Below are 22659 nucleotides of genomic sequence, written 5' to 3'. Positions count from 1 at the left end.
TCCCTTCAACAATGACTATGGGCAAAAATGTGGATTGTCCAAGTTCTTATCTGTTCTGAAGTTAGAAAGAATTAAAACGAGGTGACACTAACATGTTCAGGTAAGAACTCATGTACCTTAAAGATAACATTAATTTTAACCTTAAAGTAATCGTGTGTGGTAAAGTGTACACATTTGGATGAGAACTTGAATATCCAATTCTTCACTCTGCATATCTGTATGAAGTAATGGAAAGGGTAAAAGCCTGTCAGGAGGTGATATTGACTGGCAAAAATACATGTTGATAAAGCATCTAAACTTAAAAACTGAGTTCCATTCGGTCCATCTGACATCATTAAACTAGTAATAAACAATGAATTACTCTGGCTTTTGTTTCTGTCCATTCCTGCATTTTAAGACATCTTGTCTTATAGGTCTGAAAACCTCAGGAGATTTCACTACTGGTCTCACTGCTTTCCACTGAGAATTTGTGGCTTGGTTGTCATGGAGACATCGTATTTCTCCAAGAATTGCTCATATTGATCCGTGGACAGGCGTAAATGGCCAGGCGAATGTGAGGAGTAAAGGGGGTTGGGCAGTACTATAAAATGACCAGAGGTTATGGGTCGGAAATAAGCTCATAGCAAACACTTAGGTAAAGAGAAAGAAACAGTTTCATTTTGTTTCAGGATTTCGGTTTTGCACTTTATGCCATTGTCTTCTTTCACTATAGACTGAAAGAAACTTGTTAGTCACTTGTCATGTCAGATCTTTGGTGCTTGTCCTGACACAGCTGTCAGCCTTCCAGCTCTGTGCAGTTCAGGGACACACAACAAAGAGCTAGGAACATGAATTATTTATTGCTTCTTGTGCGGATGAAATTCTGTGATAAGAAATTAAGACACTTCTGACAGAAGTGCTTGTTTGAAAGGAAAGACTTGGTAACACAATGCATTTACTTAAAACTTACCATTTACTTTTAGTAGCAAACATTGAAACAATAATATGACATTCCATTGGCTATGATTTTCTCTAGTATTTCTCAGGTGCTTTAACTTTGAATCGTATCTTGGAATCTGAGTGCCTGGGAGGTCAGCATTTGGTTTGGTGAAGCCTGTGACTTTAAAATCTTTAAAAGTCTGGGCAGACTTACAAACTTCACTTTGAAGTTTTCATTTTCAAGTCAATATATGTGTTTTTCAGAGTCTCTTCTGCTTCACTTACAATATGTTGTCATATGTGAAAAAAAAAAGATGTTAAGAAATATATTAATTTTCTTATCTCTTCTGATGGGGAAAAGGTGAAAATATGAGAATGTACCTGCAAGGAATTCCAACTATTTCTAGGAAGGGTTCTTTATTACAACTTCTACAAGAATCAGGAAGGCTGTAGAGCAGCCATTAACAGACATCTCTGTGCATTGTGTTTTCTAATGGTGAAAGAAGAAGTCTCTAACCTTGACATTAGACTGAGACATTTTAAAAGTGATCTTAATTTCCTAAAATCACATAAAGCTTACTCTGCTTATTTTACTTCCACATTTTCTATGTTCTGCACATGTTCTCACTGCTCTGGATGTGGGCCTCCAGCAATTGTAGAAAAAGGCATATACTCAGATGAATAGCAGGAATCCATTTGACTACCCAAGACACCAATCTGAGATTTACCTATGATTTCTTGTGTTCAATGTGTGATTGGAGCTACTCTCAGGTAATAAAACCCCTCAACCTGCACTTTTCTCTTGGATAATTCACACTAAACACTTTTCACATGTGATGGACACAGGTAAATATCAGACTGCAGTTTCTTGTCTAAGTGAAATGGATTTTAGTTGCTCCCTTCATGTGCCTACAAGCTGCCATTATCTGTGATAGTGGCTCATGTCTATTTTAACCCACACACAGAGGAGATGCTAGGTTTCTCTCCCAGATGCCTAATAGTAGGTTTATCGCTCCCATTTTCACGCCATGCTGAGGACTACTTCTGTTTGGCATGCAAAGCCTTGGCTTTTCAAACTTGTTTCTGCTTTGGCCTTGAACATAATAATCAGATAAAAATTACAGCAGCTTTTTATAGAACTTTACTTTTGATCATATCAACCCCCTGTAAAGAATTCACTGTCCCTTAGAATGCTTCTTTAGTATAAATAAATAGTGTTTTTCATTTTATCAGACAAATTTTCCACATTTAGGGAAACAGAGAAAGAGGCCAAAACTGAGTGAACACAGATGTGTAAGTTAGACTTCTAGGTCTGAGCTATTCACCCAAGTTTTCTTTTACGAACAGTGGTGGAAAATTCACACCTCCAGCGGGCAGATCATCTTGTCCAAAGGGAGCTGCTTTAGAAGGGTTTTAAGGGGATTGAAAATGCTCTGAATTTCGTCAGTAAAAATGTAAGAGGATTGACACAATTTGAGGTGTCTTACCTTTCATATGTGGTGCAAGCCCACTAAGGAGGGTTCTGCAAGTTCAGCTTTTGTGAGAAAAAGCAGTAAATTTGAGCCAAAGTGACAGGAAACAATGTAGGCACAGATGTCCTTTGCCTCTTATTTCCCTGAACGGAGATGCTGCAGTAGTCTAGGCAATAGACTGTTACTTCACTTGGTAATAGGAGGAAATTAGGTCTCCCTAATGGAAGACTGAGTTGGAAGCTGTAGACAGAAATTACAGTGTTTTCTGTCTTCTGGATGAATACCATGTAAATGGTAAGACCCCTATATGCTTATGGCCTTCAGTAGCCAATCTCTACCTGAGTCAGCTGATCCCTTCTGCAGCTCATGATCTTTTCCATCCCTTCATTCCAAAAACATTGCCCATATTAAATTTTTCCCTCTTCCTTTTTTGACTTTTCAGGGCAGAATGTGATTCTGGGTGTATAGCAAGTAACAGTGAATATCCAAGCAGTTTTCATAGTCTTGCTTATTCTAGATAGACCATGGCATAGAGAGGGGAAAGATCTCTGACTGTCCCTGAAAGTCTATGAGAGATAGAACTGCAGCAAATAGAAATGAGAATATATCAAGAACAGATTCTTACTAGCCACAATGTGCTTAAAAATACAGCACTAAAATTGTGACTATCTTGTTATCAGGCAGGTTGTGATTACTCTATTGAATATTCACTTGCCAGCTCCATGTTCCATCCACTGAAGAGAATATTATTGAAATCATCACTGTGTCACCAATGTGGTTGTTGATTGGTACACAGACAGAACATAAAAGTAAATAATCAGTAAGTTTCCAAGTATGAAGCACCCTAGAAAAGCATGATTTTCTGTGTCTGCATCATCATGACAAGTAGGTAGCAGTAAATGAGGACGGATTGTGGACTGGAGTGTTTGAGGTTGATGATGATGATGATGCATGAAGCAGGAAGAAGATGCAATGTAGGGGCAGCCTACCGATCTCAAGTACTGATTGCCCATACTGCTCAGCGGCTGTGCCTAGGAATTATTTAAGAAAGAATTTCTGGAATTTCCAGTGCAGGCAGAGATGAACCTGTAAGAGCTTCACTGCAGTAGATGTAGTGTCACATACTATCAGCGTTTTATGTTACTAGTATCATGAATCACAAGTTTTGTTTTGTTTTAAATAGTAAATCAAACTGTAAAACCAGAAGACTACACAATGGACATTAAGAAAATGTGTACCTCTGTCTCTAGGACACAGAGAGACAGAAAGATGATAGATGATATGATAAATGTACAAGATATCCATTAGACTGGGAAAATGCAGTGTGTGCTGCTTTCTTGATGATCACGGACGCATAAAAGGTGTTGCATCTATTTAGGCAGTGTTTCTGATACGAGTAATATTTAAAATTCAGGTTATAAATATTACCATACATCAAATAAGAAGAAATCATGAAGATGAAAACTGATGATTGAGAGTGTTCTTCTGTGGAATTCTAAAAAGGCATGACAGAATTAAAATATAATGTCTCATTAGTGTAACTTCCTATTACTTCTGTTTGCAGCTGTTGTAGGATTGTTTCTGCTGAAAGAAAATACATATAATTTGAAAATTACATTTGTAGAGGAAACATCAACAGCCTGTTACTTTAAAACGGAAATTATTTCTCTGCTGATCCGCTGGAATGTTTTCCTTTAAAATAAAAAAGGAAGACGAAGGAGAAGGCTGTCCAGAAGAAAATTTTTGAGGAGTGCCATTCCTTCTGTTGAGCTCTTTTGGGTTCCATGTTGCCTCCTCTAGTATAGCAATTATAGTGTAAAGGGTCTTCTGGAGGTAGACTTTTGATATTTGTTAACACTAGCATGATAGTGCTGAAAGTTTTCATTCTGTTACAAAAATTATAGAGTTTATTACTCTATAAAAAGATTGTAAAGTAGTTTCGTTTTAAAAGAACAAATCTTGCCTCTTACCTCAAACTGTAAAATCATTAAGCCAGATGAATACATTTCTTTTCCAGATGACATGAAGTCACATCCCTGGATATCCAAGGTGTGCTCCTGTAAGGTGTGTTAGAAAAACCTGCTTAGCCAGAAGAATTAGAAGATGCGCAAGAACAACCAAGAAAGGAACATATGTGGTCTGGACATGAGATGGCTTATTGTAGTTATTATCGTATGCATTTAACAGTTCATTTTCAGAAGAAATACCTTCTATAAGATCAGCTTCTTTTTGCTGATTTGTTAGCTTCAATTCACACTTCCATGACTAATAGATTTACATTTATTCAACTAGAATTAGATAGCTCTAGCATAGAAAATACCAACTCTTTATTTTTAGATGTTTTTCTCTAGTTTATGTAGTGATCCCAAATCTTAGAATTTTGGCCATAAAAATTTGCATCAATTTTAATATTCTTTTATATACATAAAATTTAAATTTTTCTCTCTCCTTGCTTCTGACTTTTATGACCAATAACATTTTATCACTGAGCAAAACCAAATGCATTTGAAATAATTAGAAAAATTGTTTGCATTTAAAGGGATTAACATGGAGTATTTAGAAAAAACTAAAATATAAAGAATGTTTTTTGCAGAGGAGAGCATGGGAAATGTATTATAAATCTGGCAGTATCTAGGATGTGAATTTTCCTTTTCTATAAATACTGTCATCACCATCACCTCTGGAAATGTAGTACCAATATGAAGCTGATTGGAGTCCTCTTCTGAAATGATACTGAATTTCTATTTGTGCTCATTGGGAAAAGCAGCTATACATTTTTGTCTTTCAAAAAATATGTATTATTGTGTTTGGAGAATATTTGGAGCTTATTAGGCTCATTGACCACCTGATGTTCTTGGGGATTTATGGTGGTTTGATAAAAAATGGCTATTCAGAGCAGTAAGCTCACTTTCTGTATTACCAATGGTCAGAGTGCTAATGAACCCAAAGGGACTTGAGGATGTGCTTTTCTGGATCTGTACCTTTTGGAGGAAATCAAGGTCTCATGTGATCCTTCCTAACTGTCACATTAGGCATAAGCTGCCTTACCTATCAGAGTGAAGATTGCTTCAGTGTGGAAAGATTCCCTGGCAATGAATCTCTTTCTTACTTGTGGGGAAATGTCATGGGTGCAGGAGTGACAAAACCAGGTTTCTGTTGCCACACTATGGTTTGATTTTGGTTAAACAAACACTAAACCTTTTTTTTTTTTTTGTTTATTTATATCTCATGAATCCGTATCTCTAAAGGTGATGTATGGCAGTGAGGTCTACAGAAACATTGAGTGGATGGGTCTTCTGAGAAGTAGCATTTCCTTTTTTATTCAGCTAAAGAATATGTCTTTAAAATAGGTTGCAATCCAGAGAAGATAAAGATATTTGTTATTTTTCTGTAATTGTAAATATTGTGCAGAAAAATGACATCTTTTAACAGAAAAGTCACTGGTTTTTTACACATTTGGTATTTTTCAGAAACAAGTTTTCTTATTCTTAGAAGGCAATTTCCTATGTAAAATTTATCTTCTGCTTATATAAGCTTGTGTTTGAATTATGGTGACTAAACAATCTGGATGTTGAGTGTTATGGCTTTGTTCTTTCGTTTATTGTGCTGGATGTCTGGAATAATTTCATTGACTTTTTTATACTTGTACAGTACAATTGAGAGCAGAACATGTCTTCAGCTGACATATATACTCTTTTATGGGTAAATCAGAGATGCAAACACCAAGAATGTAAAAATAAAATTGCAAATATAACTAGAGGAACTTAGTAACTCTACAGGAATCTTGCAGTCTGTAAAATAAGTGGCAAATAAAGGATGGACCTTGCTGTCTCCTTTGCCATACATCCTTGTCACCAGTCACCTCTGGTTTGGCATTGAAATGTCCATTTCCCTTCACAACAAACATTTCTGCTTTGTATCAGCATCTGCTCGCTTAGGCCAGCTCTGTTCTTAGTGCCAGGGTGACAAACCTCCTTAAAACTATTTCTATTAGCTATTTTAAAACCTGATGAGTTCAAAGAGGTCTCATAGCTCAAGGAATTGGCATTGTCCATAACACCCAGTAATGCTGTAGTAGCAATTACATTTGTGCAACACAATATTTGATTGCTTGTCTTTAATTCTGCAAAGCAGTGCACATCAGCAGCCTGCCAATACAGACAGCCTTTTGGAATGGTTTGTGCAGTCATGATTGGTGTTTGGCACATGCTTATGCGTGCTTTGTGCTAATTATAATTACAGTGTCAGTAAGGTAAGGCAGGAACTTTTTTTGTAGGTACATTTATTTCCCAGTAAAGCAAATATATTTCCCATGTGGTCTGGATGTCTTTCAAACAACCAGCCTTACAGTATATGCTCAAGATGAACTCTTGCTTAGAACAATCTTTTTGCATCAAAGTGACAACGTTAGAGCTATATACAAAAATATATATTAACATTCTGCAACTGTTTCTTGTAAGCCATAACTGAAGAAACATCTCTCTACTAATGCAGTCTGATGTACTGCTGTATTCATGCTTATGGAGATTGATTTTACAACAAAGTTGCAAGGTAATTAAGAATATATTTTTCTATTGGGTTACACTGAAGGAATCCTGCCAAAGGGAGTAATATGCTAATATTTTATAGTAGTTGTCTAATTTTTTATATACGGGTTAAAAAATTCACGAATGCCTAAACTGCTTAAGGAGCAAGGTCTTTCCGCCCACCAGAAGTCACAGGGCTTAATAAACTGTGTGACTGAAGTTGTGGTTTCAAAGTCAGGGTGATTTCTCCCCTCTCCAGCCATATGCTTCTATGTTTCCTCACTTAGGTTTACATTAGTGCTTATATGACCAGGCTGTGTCAAGACAAGCTCTGGCCTCAGTGCAAAGAGCAGAGGAGGAACAAGCAAGCCAGGAGAAGAAGGAGGCAGAGATACCACAGAAGTGTGGGACAACCAACACATACATGAGCATTGCCTCAGCATGAAATTGCAGTTTTAAGGTTCTATATGCAAGGGTCTGTCTTGAACATAGATTTTCAGCTTTCAAACCCTATAGGCATTTTTTATGTTATGTGCATAATTCATTATATTATTAACAAAAAATTAAAAAGCAAGTTACTGATCCTTTATTATAAGCCCAAACCAAAATTCACTGATGTCTCTTTGATTTCAGGGATTTTGAGTTTTCTGGATGATTCATACTTGCTAAGTGGTCACCGACCTAGATTCCTGCCTGGAAATATTCCTAAACTTTGAACTGTTCATTTATGGTTCCAAATCCAAACATTATATTTTGAAATCTCTTGTGCTATTTATGTATTTTAAATTTGATCATTGAAATCCATGGCTTCTGTTTCTGGGTTGTATTTTGTTGAGCAATGCTCTTCCCCAGTCCGATGAAAGATGTTCTGAAAGCAAATTGGCATGGAACTTGAAATATATATGGGATATTGAGTGTTTCTTTAAAAAAAAAGAGACGCTTTAACAAAACCATAGCGTTGCGTGCACATTCCTGACAGAGGATCTGTGACAACAAAGTCCTGCTTCTTGCATTGGATATCTCTGCTGAATTTTGCAGGCCATTCTTCTTGCATGAGAAGAAGATGTGGAGGAATTTTAAGGGCTGGTCTTCCTCTTTTTCCTTTCTCATAAGATATGCAGTCTGAACTGCTAGGCAAAGCTTTTAGAATTATTACTAGGGTTTGAAACAGGTTGTAATTTGAATTCATAAATCCCCAAAGTGAAAATTCATCTCTTAGTTTTGAAGAAGTGATTTTATGTTGGATGCAATGTAAAATTCACACAATAACCCGGAATTGTCTTATGGGGGACCATGGGAAGTTTGTTTCTTGAATGACACCTGCTGGAAAGTCTAAAGTGTGTCCAAGAGCTGTGCTGCAGGACAGAGGCACATCACATGAAGACTACTTTCCCTGTCTTCCGATGAATCTGAGTGTCCTGGATATGGTGTGAGTAAGTACAAATATAGCTGTAAATGTGAAGCACTGCAAGTCACTAAACAACATTAAACATGAAACTTAACAAACATCTGCAGAGTTTTTTAGAGTGGACTGTGCATTTGATAAAACTCTTACACAGTACAAATTTAATTGCACTTATCTTTTTCTGTCATGTATTTCTAGAAACCTTAGCTTGAGAAGAGTGACTTGTGCAGCCCGAATTTACATTGTGTCTTGCAAACACAGATAAAAGCTGGTTTTCTTCTTCTGGCAATACTCTCAGGAAGATAGCTGTGAAAAATAGCATCACTGAAATAAGTAGTATATGTCATTTCATTAAGTTCATTACTCCCGGTTTTTACAGCAACTGGGGGATTTTATATATATATATCTCTCTATTATTTCAGCGTTTGAAAGCTTAAAATATTCAACACTAGTAAAATAGTATTTTCTTTACTATATTCCTTATGTAAATAATGTCTAAACTTTTTGATAATAAGGACCTGGGGAAATCATACTCTCAATCATGAATTTTCCACACAGAAACTCAGGGCAATAAAAGATTCTGTTCAGTTTCAGAACTTTGTTTTCCATAATCACACTGGCAAACAGACTTACAGCCCTGCCCAGTAAATGTAACGTACGTATTTTTGTTGTTTGTTTTGGTTTATAGTCTTCCTGCCATGTAGATGGCAGCAGCACTCAAGCCTTGAAATTCAGTCTGGATTTTTCTTGAGTTTATTCTGAAACACCATGTTTAAGAATATTTTTTTTTGTTGAGGGTGAACTGAAAGCATGATTACCTTAAAGGTGGATATCGGCTTGGTTATATATCCCTTTAAAGAAGCCTGGAACTTCGTAATATCACTGTTCTAAAGGCACTGCACCAGGTCTGTCTGCATGAATATAGATGCTGCTATTTGGGGGTTTTGTATATTATGATGTATTTTCTTTCTGTAAATTAAATTACTAGTACGTTTTTCTCCTGTGCTAGGTTTCAGGACACACAGGGTATTTCTGAAAGTTTGAAAATGTTAAGATTTACTAGGATAATCCCCATATTCATTTCTGCAGAATGAGACGCAGCTAGCAGGTGCTTAGGCAGGAAAGCTGTTGGCTGTGGGTGTCCTTGTCAATGATACAAAGAGGAAAGACAGAAAAAGGTAGTGGGATACACAGTGTAGGATTTTGTGCTGTGTGCTCTACTAATCATAGTGCTTTATAAAAAATATCATAAATTATCCTGGGAAAAAACATTTTGAAGGTTCAAATATCTTTTAGCTTGGCATAGTGTGGAATTGTCTACACTCTGACATTTACTTTGGCTAAGAAGTAGAGAGGGGTTTTGAAAGAGAAACAGCAAAACTGAGACCCAGAATCAAAGCTGTCTGGCAGCCTGTCTCTGCAGCATCGGCTGAAACCTCAGGGAGGCTTTGTGGGATCATCTCCAGGCCCTGGGAGATAAAAGCAGGTGTTACGCACGTAACTGTGCACAGAGGAAAAAACTAGCACAAAAAGCATAATGATTGTAGTTCCTTGAACTAGGAAATACTGTTTAAATGCTGGAGCCAAATGGTTGTGGTTTAGTAAGCTATCAAACAAAGTAGATCAGCACTAACTTCCTCAATGTTTCTTAACCAGTAGCAGCTGAAGTAATGGGGAGATTAAATATCCAATGGAAAGCGTTTCTCAGTACACAGAATCCTGTCTGGGCATGCATTTGGTGGATGTTTAATCTGCGTTGAGCGTGGAATCAGCTAAGGTACCTGGGAAAGTAGGCAGACTGTGGCGCTTAACTATCCCCATCCAAATGCCAGAGCTGCAGATTTGGACAGGTCTGTTCTAGCCTTCTGCAGAAGCTGGGAGAGAAACAGGCTCCAATACCCCTCTTATGCCCTTGTTATATGGTATGAAGTAGAAATCCTTGGCTCAGTATATCATCCAGCCATTTGTAGTCAGGCAGACGATCTTCAGAGGACAGAATTCCACACTGGAGGGTCCATTACAGCTTCAAGCTGTGGTCAGTGGATGATCTGTGACCACACAGGCTCCTAATACCTAATGGGGCAAGGACCAAAAAGCCATTACTTGTCGTGATATATGTCCTTCAGGTAAAAGACTAACAAAGGGAAAGTATGAATTTGTGTCTGATAAAACTTGTGACAACAGTAAAAGTAGAATTAATGATGGTTAGAAAAAAACAGCAACAGGATACATGGCCCATCAAAACACTGGGATAGCCAGCTTTTGTCTCTCCTGCATACCATTGAGTATGCTGCTACAGTTGCCGTATTGGACAGTGTGAATGGGAAAAGCATTTCCCTTTTTACATCTCTTCCAGATAAATTCATGCCAAGAGCCAATATAGTTTAACTGCTTATAGGGCATGTTTTGGAGATTTGGTGGTTTTTACTCCCCGCTTCGTAGCAACTGTTACATCAATCTTAGATTCCATTCCAGTGAGCAGATATTTGTCAGAAAGCTGCTTCAAGGTCTCCCAAATCCACATGGGGGGATTTGATATTTCAGAATGATGCCACTGCTTAAGTAATAAAATTATCTTTTCACCTTTCCTCTTATCACACTGGTGGTACACTTATGTGCCTTGCAACCAAAACTGCATTAAGATTCAAACTGAGTTCATATTAGTGCTGATTATGACCTATAAAGAATACATGTTTTAAAAGCTCTTGGAAACTTAAAATAACTTTCTGTGTGTATTTTGTCTGTGGCATGGAAATACCTGCAAGGTCCTACCTCAGAGAAGTTTTGTTAGGATATAGTAAGGGCTGTGTGGCTGGTAATGGCATTTTGTAAGTAAAATACACAACCAAAGTTACATAATAAAAAGCCTGATAGATTTTTGTTACCTCTGCCCAAACTTGTTAGGCTGAATTGACAAAACTATCTAAGCAGTATCGTATAGAAACTCTGAGAACTACCAAACATGGCTTTCTAAGAGGTATCTTTGCAGAATCACCTTGGAGCATCACTGCTCCTTAGGAACTTGAGATTTGCCACCATAAGATTTCAAGCTTTTAAAGAAGTTGATGAACAATTTTAGTGGATTGTAAACTGAGAAAAGCATCAGGGAAGACATCAGAAGCGAAGACTCATTCCAGGCACTGTTTCTTATATTTGTTGCTTCAGTTATATGGAGTGACAGCCCAATGAATCACTGCATGGTCTTTTGGTCTGACAATTTGGGTATTGTCCGAGCAATTAACAGGCAGTCAGGCAGTTGCAGTGGCTAGTGATTAAATTACAGAGGTTCTTTGGTGGTTTCCATAAAGAAATCTCTGGGAAGAGTTAAGTGGATCTACCATCTATCATATGATGAACATGTGTCTTTTTAGGTTTACATGTTTATTCAACTCTGTCCTATAAGCAGGCATTATTGGTGGTAGCTTTTTGCTTAACTCCCAAAATATGTAGCACCCTGTGTTACCCCACTTTTTAATAATGCCTAATGCTCATCTGTATTTCTGTTATTTGGCTGTTTCTTTTCTTCATTGTGTGTGGGATTAATCTATCACACTCTTTCCAGAATTGTGATTAATTTTTCCTCCCTGATAGGTAGTGGTTAAACTTCCACAGGGAGAGAACAAGGTAAAAGCAGTAGTAAGGAAAAATAGAAAGTAGTAAACTCTATTAGCAAGAGTAAATATACCAGCATGGCCAAATTATGACCATGCTGACCTCCAAGCTGCACTCTGATCTTTTATGGTAATTCTGAACAGAGCTGCTGGAGGTAGATGTAAATGTCAATATTCTAGGAAGACTGGGAATTTCTGGGACTTTGCATGGGATACATATAGCCATAACCCCAATCGTGCAAGTGTAGGGTACAGTACTCACTGACCTGCGCTCGCGTGTGGCATTCTTAATAGGGGAGGGGACTATAAAATGAGTCTCAGAAATATTTAAGTTTTCTTAAGCATTTACTCCTTTTTCCTGGGGGTAATCTTTCTGGATTATCCAGGAAAGGGCTCTTGCTGGCTAGCCAGGAGGGGAGGAGGTAGTTCTGTACATTTTAGTGCTTTTACAGCTTCTGTACTAAAAGACACTGGGAATAAGATGGAAGCTTGAATGGCTTCCATAGAGATAGATTCAGCTCCCTTGCACAGAAAGGTTTTTCCAAGGTTTTGACAAAATGAATCCCCACAGTAGATTACTCCTATTTTATTATCAAGTATTCAGTCCCAGACCATATCCTGCAGCAGCTTTTATTCAGCCAAAGCTGCTTCCAGAAGGGCTCAGGGGCACCACTTGGTCAGCAGCAATCAGTGGGTTAATACAGCCTCGCTTCTGCCTCTCTCAGATGTTCAGGAGAAGATAATGAGACAGGGATAGAGCCTGCAGATTAATGAGATACCCCAACTGGAAGGCAGAAATCTGAGAGGAGAGACTTGGGAAGCAGAAGAGGAAGGGGGAATGTGAGAGTCTTTATATTCAGGTGTTACTCAGCTGAGAGAATTGGTGGGGCAGGATTGTTTTCCAGTATTGTAAAGACAATTCGATTTGTTAGAGCATAGCTGAAAATACTCATCTATCTGGCAAAAATAGTCAGCCTTTTACACTCCTATCAAAATCAATACCGGACTACATTCAGAACTCTGTTATGCTAAAAAAGTGCCCCACTTCCTCGAACCCCAAACAAAACACCAAAATCCAAAAGCACTCATGTTAGGATAGACAACAGAATATCTCTTAACAAATTCTAACTAGTGCTTGGGTAAGCATTGTTAGAAACATCCATCATCCATTTGAATAAAATCTATTAATAAAATGAATGAGTAGAACTTAGACAAATACAGAGAGGTAATACAGTAAAACAAATGGCCCTACTACAGTAAGCTGGTGTACTATGCTGTTTTGGATATCAACATGAAAGCAGCTTACCTTGCTTTCCTTCGGAATACCTTCAGCATGCCTTGCTGAATCTTTTCAATAATCCAGGGCTGTGAATGATGCAGCCATGTAAATAACACTGACAGTTGCACTCTGACCATATAATATGAAAAATAGCTTGTTCTCCGTAATTGCATTGTCAAAAAATTCCTCCTTCTTATCAGTATGCGACCTCCTGTTACAGACAAGCAGAATGCAGAACAACCTACAGTCTGCAGTGTTCAAGATGCTATTCTTACTGTTATTATCAGCAATGACTATTATCTCTAAATGTTCAACAGTAAATCCAGAGGAATAAATGGAAACATTTCTCCTAAGTGGTGTATAACAATACCTGACATTTATATAGCACCTTTCATCTGTAAGAATCGCAAAGTCCTCTACAAAGTCTGCTGGGATCACTTCACCCACCACTGAAATGTAGCTCGCTCTGTGGTGAAATTCTACTTCTATTCCACACCAATGCCATTGCACAACAGTGCTTTTGAAAAAAGTGACAACTGAGTGAAATGCGTTAGGTAGATCTTGTGAAAGCTATCGTGGGATACTCAGTGACAGCCACTGGTTAAAGCTTTGGTCTGTCATCTAGAGCAAAAACTAGCAGATACTTCATTCTCCTCTGCCCCCATACACTTCCTTCCCAGCAAACACACCCCTGTTCTCATTCTGTTTTTCTCAGAACACTGTGCCCATATACTGGCAGTGCCCAGGTTTGACTTTGCTTATCTTACCTTTTACCACCAATGGCTATCAACTGAGTTGCTACTAATGAGTGAAGTTCTACTAATGAAATCACACTAGTAAGCCTGGGTGCCTAGAGTTACCCTTAAAAAGTAAGTAATAATGAAAATAGAATGCTTAAAATCTTATAGGAATAAAATGGGCCTACAACTGTACTTCTCTGACAACCTTGGTCTGTTTGAGCCCAGCTCTGTGAAATTAAGTACTCATGTGTTTTTGTTTATGAGGTGTTTCTGTTATTTTTCCACAGTGTTAGTACTACATGTATTTTTATGAGCAGGCATGCCTGGACCCTCACTGTAAGTTGACTGTAGAAATAAATGCTGTACTGGTAAACTAGAGTAGGAGAACATTCTCAAGTATGGGAGCTCATATATATTGATAAAATAATGGAACAATCTCCATGTTCTTGATCTACAACAACTGATACACTCCTGATGACTATACCTGCTAGGAAGTGTTTGTCCATGCTCTTCTGGAAGGTAAATGAGTTTTTTCACTCAGCCTTTCTTTCGTGTCTTCCTCTGGCAGCTGGCTTATTGCCAGAAAACAGTCCTAGACACATTTAATTTGCTATTACAGAAATATATACAAAGGGTATGTACAGAATAATAGAGTGTGTGTTAGGTGTAGTATTTGTGCATTGGATGTGATAAGACTTAGTATAAAAGTGGATTGAATCTTCTTCAACAGAAACACATGGTATGCAGTATGAGTCATCCTAAAAGTGCTCTACCAATCTTAATCAAATCATGGAGCTGAAAATACATGTTCTTGCAGAGTTTCCTATTACATATTCATCTCACAGAAGTATAGGAGAAAGACCAGACAGGAGATCTGAGCCCTGCTGAGTTTTGGAGAGCTTAGCTCTTGCTGCTGATACAGATTTGATCCCTCCAACTCAGGTTTATGTCTGTAATGTGTCACTTTAAAAAAATCAAGGTCCCATGTGGATTAATTCTCCTTCAGTGTTACTACTTTATCTTATATTTCACCTTCTCTATGGTCTTGGCTGTTCTTTAGCAGAATGTGAGTTCCTTTTCTTTTAAGCCTGGGGAAATATTAGACATATGTCATCACTGAGCTACAGAGTGTGTGGGGAAATTAGCTAAGTAAACAGAACCATTTTACTGCTGAGAATGTAGTGGTCTGTGCTCTTTCACAGGTGAGGGAGGGAATCAGAAGTGTTGTTTCAGAAGAAGTTAGGGAGCCAAGCTGTAATATTTCTTTAATAGCACAAATGCAGGTAAACTGACTCATATAAGTTCTCATGCTGTACATAAATGTAGACATAAAATATAAGTACTGTAGTTGATAGGACATGCTGCATAAGCTTTTATTCTTGATATTGTTATGTAAATAATAGGCGAGACAGTTATGCATGTTTCGTTACAGCTTTTGTGTGGTAGCTAGATAGCAATAAAAGGGACAAAACTGAAATGAATGTAATATACTGTAGCAAGTCAGTTAAAACGTAACCTGAGAATTAGAACAGTTTATAAATACATGCTGAACTGAAATTCAGAAGACTTGAGTTTGATTCAAGTTCAAACTTCTCGTTTGCTCTCAGGCAAGCTATGTGAATCTCTTTAAGTCTCTGTTCCCATATAAATTGAGGAATAATTTCCAGCTTCATGGGAGTTTCGTGAGTGTAAGTTCATTCAGTTTTGTGAATCAGTTAGATATTATAGAGGAGGGGAGCTAGGTAAGCGTGTGGATAAATAAAATAATAGTTAGATGCTATCAACCACTTACTGCTATAAAAGAGAAACATTATACTAAGCGCTTAAATGTAATTTTTCTTCTCTCAAGAAGCTTCATCGTACTTTTAAAAAAGAGACAAACTTTTCCAGTGTAGCCTAAAGTAACGGCAATAACTCTGAATCCACCATGAGATATTCTGAGTGGTGTCTTAAGAAAGCACATTGTGAATACATTATTAGAGTTCATCTTGCACATGGATCCAAAAAATTCTACTGCCAGAGACACAAAATTATATATGCTTATATATGATGAACGTTTGGTTTCTGACACATATGTGTTAGGATGTAAAGCATCTCCTGTTCGAGATGCTAAATTAAAATTATTAATGCATTTTAAAATGCATTACAATTTAAGATTGTAAATTTCCATTAAAAGCATCACATTTATTTACTGTCACCCCACTGAATCAGGCTCACTGATTCTAAAGTATTTTGAGTCAAGTCTTGTATATATGTGTATATGGGGGGGGTGTTACATATATTTATATCTCCTATTGTATAATACATATCGAGTCCTGTTTTAAAAGAAAACATGAAGATTGCAGTAGAAGAAATGTCAATGATAGAACTGCAGAAAGAATGGATGTGGCAATGCTTTACTCATTGCACATGTGTTACACACCAATCTTTGTGCATTAGTCCATGTCCTTTCATAATCAATAATACTGCTGCATCTCTTCTATACTTTCATATACACATATGTTTAACATTCTGAAAGATATTTTAAAGTTAAATGGGTCTAATTTTGGTCCTGACAACTGGACCAGAACAATACAATTGATAGATTTAGATCCACATTTGAAATGTTAACCTGTTATGAGGCAGGTCTTAGCAAACACGCCAACAAACAAGAAATAAGAAAATCTTACCACTTATTTCCTTGTCTTCAAAGACTTCATCTGTGAGGCCGACATTTGTAATTTTGCTTTTTATATTTAATTATTGTTTGACTACTGCATCTTCATGAAAAGCCATATCCTCCTTAAATTTTCCAAGGTTGTTTTTTTTTCCCCTTTAGTTGACAGACAGTTGCTAATCACATGTATAATACCCTGAGCAAATTTCAGGCCATATGGGGATAGAATAGCTTCCTGCATATTTTACCCTCTTCCATCCTTATTTTTTCCACTTCATACAAGAGACTGGTTTGCATTTGTGAATGAATGCTATGCTGTGTATTGTCTGTGACAGGAAGGGTTGTGTGGATGGTAAGCATTTAAACATAGATGGTGAAGTTTAACAGAGGCTTTCTAATTCACACATACAAAGACAACATTTACTTCTCTCTGCCTGCTTTGAAGCACTCTGCAAAGGATTTACTAAGTACACACACAATAAAATATACTTTATATCAGTCCTAGACAGATATTTTGCAGTTTGTCAGGCAGACAGGACAGGGGAGCACGCTGTCCTCTGAATGCTGCACTGGGCTTTGCTAGCGAAGTCTCTGCTGTTGTGAGCACAGGGGTATCAGAGTCTTTAGCCAACATGCAGCAATGACATGAGAGCTCCAGAGAGATTCTTTTGAGAAGAATCATCCACTCCTGAGGTTGGATTCAGAGTTTTAAAGATTTGGCATATGTATTTTGATCTCTGAGTTGCCTTAACAAAAAGCGAATTCCAAAACTTCCTCTGCAAGGTCTGTTTGACTTTGCTGGAGGAGGAACACTTGTTCAAAGCTAGCCCAGTAATCATCATTCATCACACTGTCAGTCATACTCAGATACCAAGGTACCTTCAACAAACGTTTTGTTTTGTAACCTCTTGGTTGGTTATTAAATTAGTGTTTCCCACAAAGTTCCAGTAGTCATAGGACATTTTGTGAACTTTATGGGATTTATATTAACTCGTAGCAATCTTTACAAGGTTGCCAGAAGGTGTAAAGAAACTAATTATTAGCTAGATTCTTCTTAGTAATTTAGAAATATTGATGAGTGCTAGTCCAGCAGAGTATTACCTGCAATGCTTGACTCCTGCTAAGAAGGAAGTCTTCTATACTCAACACAATCTTACTTTTACTTATTTCAGTTTTTCTTTATGTACAAAATACTGCTGGTTTTTTATCTCTGTCAAAATTCATTTTCAGCAGCTGCTAAAATCTCCCAAATCCTGCCAAAGACAGTCATCAACTAGAAAATGAATCCTGAGTCTAAAGCAGATGTGGTATTCTCCTCAAAAAATATTGTAAGTAAAAAATAGTACAATAATTATCACTAATACTGAAAAAGTCTTTTTCTTTTAATCTGGTATCACATGAACTAATTTCGGAAGCAGTTAATATGACCTTATAACATGTATATAGGTTATCTTAAGATTTAGTCTTATTTTAGCATATGAAGAAAAGCTTAAAAACATTTAGACTTTGTTCAAACACTGTCTTGTGTACAGTTCAGGAAAAGGTATGTATCTGATAACATAATGAGAGCACCACATGCACCTGTTCCCATGCACCGAGAAGGCTGTTTACGTAAGGCCTGAAGCAAGGTTCAATTTTGAAGAAAACTTGACAAGGACAATTTCTTACTTGCCTTTACTAGGTGACAAAGTACAATAATAATAATGATCAGTAGTTGCATTCCAAGCTTTCACTCACCTGAAACACCACAGAGCAATTTATATGTATTTGTTCTTTGCTTTCACCATAATATTACTCAGCTAGGTAGGATTTCCAAAGAGGCCCAAGAAATAGAGCATTCAGCTCTCTGGAAGAGTTACTGAACTGCAGGAAGCTATGCTTATTCATCCACAGCAGTGATGAGTTTTTATAAGACCCTGTGTTAGGAGAGGGAAGACCACACTTCTGGTACTTCCTTTTATCACTCCTCTCTCTGCAATAACCACATGCATTGGGCTCTTTCTGGAACTATACACAGCTTTCCTTTGTCTCCTGACCTAGAAAGGCTCAGCCAATCCTCTAGCATAGTCTTCCTCTTTACTTCTTCCTACTCCTCCTTTTTCTCCCAAGGATCTAAACCCTCATCTCCTCCTGTCTTTTGCTAGATTCACTTAGCTGTGGATGTCTGAGGCACAGGAGAGGTGCTTTCCCCTCTGCCCTCTGAGAGGTAGCAACACAGAACTGCTTCCTTGAAACCTCATCCCTGGCAAGATACTGATTTTCCTCTCATATCTGGCTCTGATCTGTATATGGTATTGGCAATAAACACTTCATCCTTCCCCACTCACTCTCTCTGTGCCCAATTAGTTCTGAACTACAAGACGTCAATGTTTCTTTGGTCAATGGTCAGCTTTTTTGTGGATATTAAAAATGTTTAATAAATAAAAGGGACATTTATTTAGCTCTAGAAAATCTGTTCAGCATGTTACAGCAAAGTATTTTTTACTTGCTTGTAGAGCTCTAACCAGGATCACATAGTAATCCAAAACACTGGAGTAATATCATTACACAAACTCAAATTTCTACATTTTTGTCCCATAATCTACGGAAAACAGTTTTCTGTCATACGTTTAGAACTTCATGCTTTAGCTGGACAAACAGCCCTGGAGAGTAGTTGGTTGCTTTCGTGAAGGAACAAAGATTGTCTGAGCTCCCTAACTCACCTCTTGTCACATTCATGAAGTACGGTGCAGGACTTTAATGTACTTTCTCACAATTTTCAGTATGTGTTTTTGTGGTTTCCCATAACAGATGCAAAATCTCTCCATGGATTGAACATTTTTCTATGGCAAGCTTGTGTGCTCATCTGACTCACCCTCAGGTTTTGAGCTGTGGATCAGTTTTTCCATGATGCCTTTTGAAAGACAGAGGTTTCAGCTGAGCGAACCAGAGCAGGCAGTTTCCTGTAATCATCTATGCCATCATCTGTGCTGGATCATGGCAGCGGCTGATCAATAGAGGAGTATTTAAATATGTTAGAGCCTGAATCTGATATTCTACATGTTTAACTGCATAAACAGATCAATGGGAGAGGATTGATCTCCATCGATATTTGGCAGTTTTCAAATACAATTAAACCACATTTGGAGTACTGAAAGCACTTGAAATAAACAACTGGGCACTATTTATAATTTAAAGAGCTACTAAAAAAATTTCATAGATCAACAATGCCAGTGTCAAGGGAAGAGTTGAAATCCATATGGTGTATATAAATAGCAAACTGAAATTAATGGCAAACTGAAATTCAATGTGTTCTTTAGCACATATTATTATATACAAATATTTCAGTATTTATGATGGTAAGGATATGCAATTAAATTGTCATTAGCTGATATATATGAATGATCATGCCTGAGAGAATCTGGGATTGGAATTTTTTGTACAGTAGCAGCACAGATTCTCCAAAAGTATAAATGGTGCTGTTAGTAATTGACTTAAAGTGAATAAGATGCCAATTTATAAATGAGATGCTGTTGGTAAAATGGCAACCTTAGCTTTTGCACGTCCATAAAACAGTGGAATGTTATAGTTACCCAGCTGGTTTTTGGTTTTGCTGATCTCCGCTGGCTGTATTCCCACTGTGTCTGACAGGGTTCTAGCAATTCCTGAGAGCCTGGTACTAGCATGTGTTCCAGCTACCATCAAAACCTATTTGTCCAACTAGTGACAACCTAGGAATGTCCTTGGGTTGCCTTTGAGGGTAATGTCATTGTCACCACAAAGGCTCATCAGATAGCCAAAGACTGCCTAGAGTGTTTGACTCTCTGACATGCCAAGTAGATAGATATCGGAGGTCATAAAAAGAGCCAATGCCCACAAGTTTTCTCCCTGGCCAGTTTAGCTGAGTCACACCAAAGTTGACCAGAAGAACATTGGTTTGGGAAAATAAGATTTATTTGCCATGCTGGTCTCCCTCTGGGCAGTTTTACACAGCAACACAGATGCAGTCATAATGAAACCTAGCGTGAGAGTTGAGGAGCTGAGCCAGAACATACGATGCAATTAGGTTTACTTTTTAAAGAATTATTTGCAAAGAAATGCTTATGGTTTAAAGCAATTTGAAATACATAAAGGAAACATGAATCTGTAAGACTACTCTCTGCTATAAACCCAGAGCACACCGCTGTAAACCCCAGGTTCTGTAAAGACACAGAGTTCATTCATTACAAGGACACTGAATGTCAGCTCAGTAGTGCATCTACCAGCCAACTTCAGTGTGAGCATGGGGAGATGTATCTTTGCACTTCATGCTGACAGCGTTCTGAAACATATCTAAACAGTATCAATGTGTTTCCTTTCCCAGACACTTTGAAAATAATCCTGTATGTTTGTGCATATCCTGAAAAGCTGGGAAAGTGATTTCCGTGTATACCATTTGCTTAATCCAATGCCAATGTAAGAAAATAAGGCATTTCCTGTGATATGGATTGAGAAGAGGAAAATACAGTAAACTCTTTTTGCCCAGGAAGAATGACTGGTTAAGTAGGGATTCCCAGTATATGCTTATCAGAATTGGAACACTGCAATCCTTGACTTTTCAAACCTTCCCAAACCCCTCCTAGCTTCTGGGGTTTAGAATACGCGTATGAGTGTATACTCTTCTACTGAAAGCAAGTAGGTATCATTCCCAGAGGAACTGAATTTTCTGTTAATGATATCAGAAATACTGATACCTGAGAGGCTATTACAGGGTAAGGTTAGGAGGATATATTCAGTATTAAACTCTGCACTGTTCCAGTGGTCATGAGTACATCCCACTACCAATCTGTGTTGCACAGAGCAGCACAGTGAAAACTGTACAACAGAAATACTTTGGCACTTTACCTGAAGAGACATGGTGATGACTTATAGTACACCCTGAATAATATTTCTTCTCTGTGCTTTATCTGGACCAGTAAATGCTTATGCTTCTGGATGCAGGAAGAGCTGTTTGTTCTCCTCAGCTGACAACCCATTAAAAGGAAAATAAACATATCAGAATTAGTCCTCTAAAGCTTCCATCAAGCCTTCTGCCATGAGCACTTTGTTGTTGTTTTTGTTTTTTCCCTTTGCCAGCTTTTGGCACTCAGGGGTAATCTATCTTTGGGAGAGAGAATAGCATCACTCTTCTTCCCAGGATGTACAATCCAAGAACTAAAAATAGAGGCAATACAGAACAATATCAGAGGGCTGCATAACAAATAAGGAGCCAAAATTGTCAAAGAAATATTCCTCAGGTGGTGAGCAGTACAATATACTTAAGAAAATTACAAATTACAGCAAGCAGTTATGAGATAACTAATAAAAAGAAAGATATTCCTTACCCCACTCAGTAGTGGTCAGTTTAAATCCTGAACGTGGGGCAGTTTTCACAGGATAGCGCTGAGGAATTATCTGACTTTGATTATATTTCCTAAAAATAACACTCCAGTTTTATTGTTTATCATGAGAAGGTAAAGAAAAAAAGAAGCATCACCAGCTGAAAAAAAACCACAAGGTGCTGTTTCACCTGAATTTTTCTGTAATGACTGTCAAGAAATGGGCTTTAGGACCTCCTGGAAATGCAAACCCTCTAACAGCTTTCACGCAAGCCCTTGTTTTCAGCTGATCATTACTAGTTCTGACCTTTTAAATCCTCTGCTGCTAAGGGAGAATCTGGTCTTTACAGAAAAGCTGTTCTGTATTCCATTAATAGACAATGGAGAACTTAACTATATTTACTGGTATTTAACATATGGAGCATATTTGCCTGGAAGGTAGATGAAATCTCCTGCATTTAAGATCAAATCAATTTGAATTTAAGGTCACATTTGCAAAAGTCAATGTTCTGTAAAATCAAAGAGGAGCTTAATTCTACTATTTTTTTCCCCTTCAATCAACTGTGCAGTTTCACAGAGCACAGTTCTGCGAGCCTTCCTCCCTGAAGGAATCCTCGTGCGCACAAACGTTCAGGCAGGAGGCAGCGGTATGACTTGGATCTTACTCACCTGATGGGAACTATAAGTGTTTAGGTCCAAGACAGAGAGGAACTGCA

General features: G+C 37.7%; 1 protein-coding gene across 1 annotated transcript in view; it reads left to right on the top strand.

Moving 5' to 3' along the window:
- The window catches only part of WDR72 (WD repeat domain 72), a 115772-nt gene extending 109282 nt beyond the window's left edge, over window positions 1-6490 (top strand). The window contains 1 exon segment of the mRNA XM_030498252.1: window positions 4408-6490. Within this exon segment, the coding sequence (XP_030354112.1) occupies window positions 4408-4463 (56 nt within the window). The 3' untranslated portion in view covers window positions 4464-6490.
- The last annotated feature ends 16169 nt before the right edge of the window (window positions 6491-22659 follow it).

The sequence above is a fragment of the Strigops habroptila genome, chromosome 9 (genome assembly GCF_004027225.2).
Source record: "Strigops habroptila isolate Jane chromosome 9, bStrHab1.2.pri, whole genome shotgun sequence".
NCBI lineage: Eukaryota > Metazoa > Chordata > Aves > Psittaciformes > Psittacidae > Strigops > Strigops habroptila.
The sequence above is the reverse complement of the archived record's forward strand: the minus strand, read 5'-3'. Positions and strand labels throughout refer to the sequence as shown.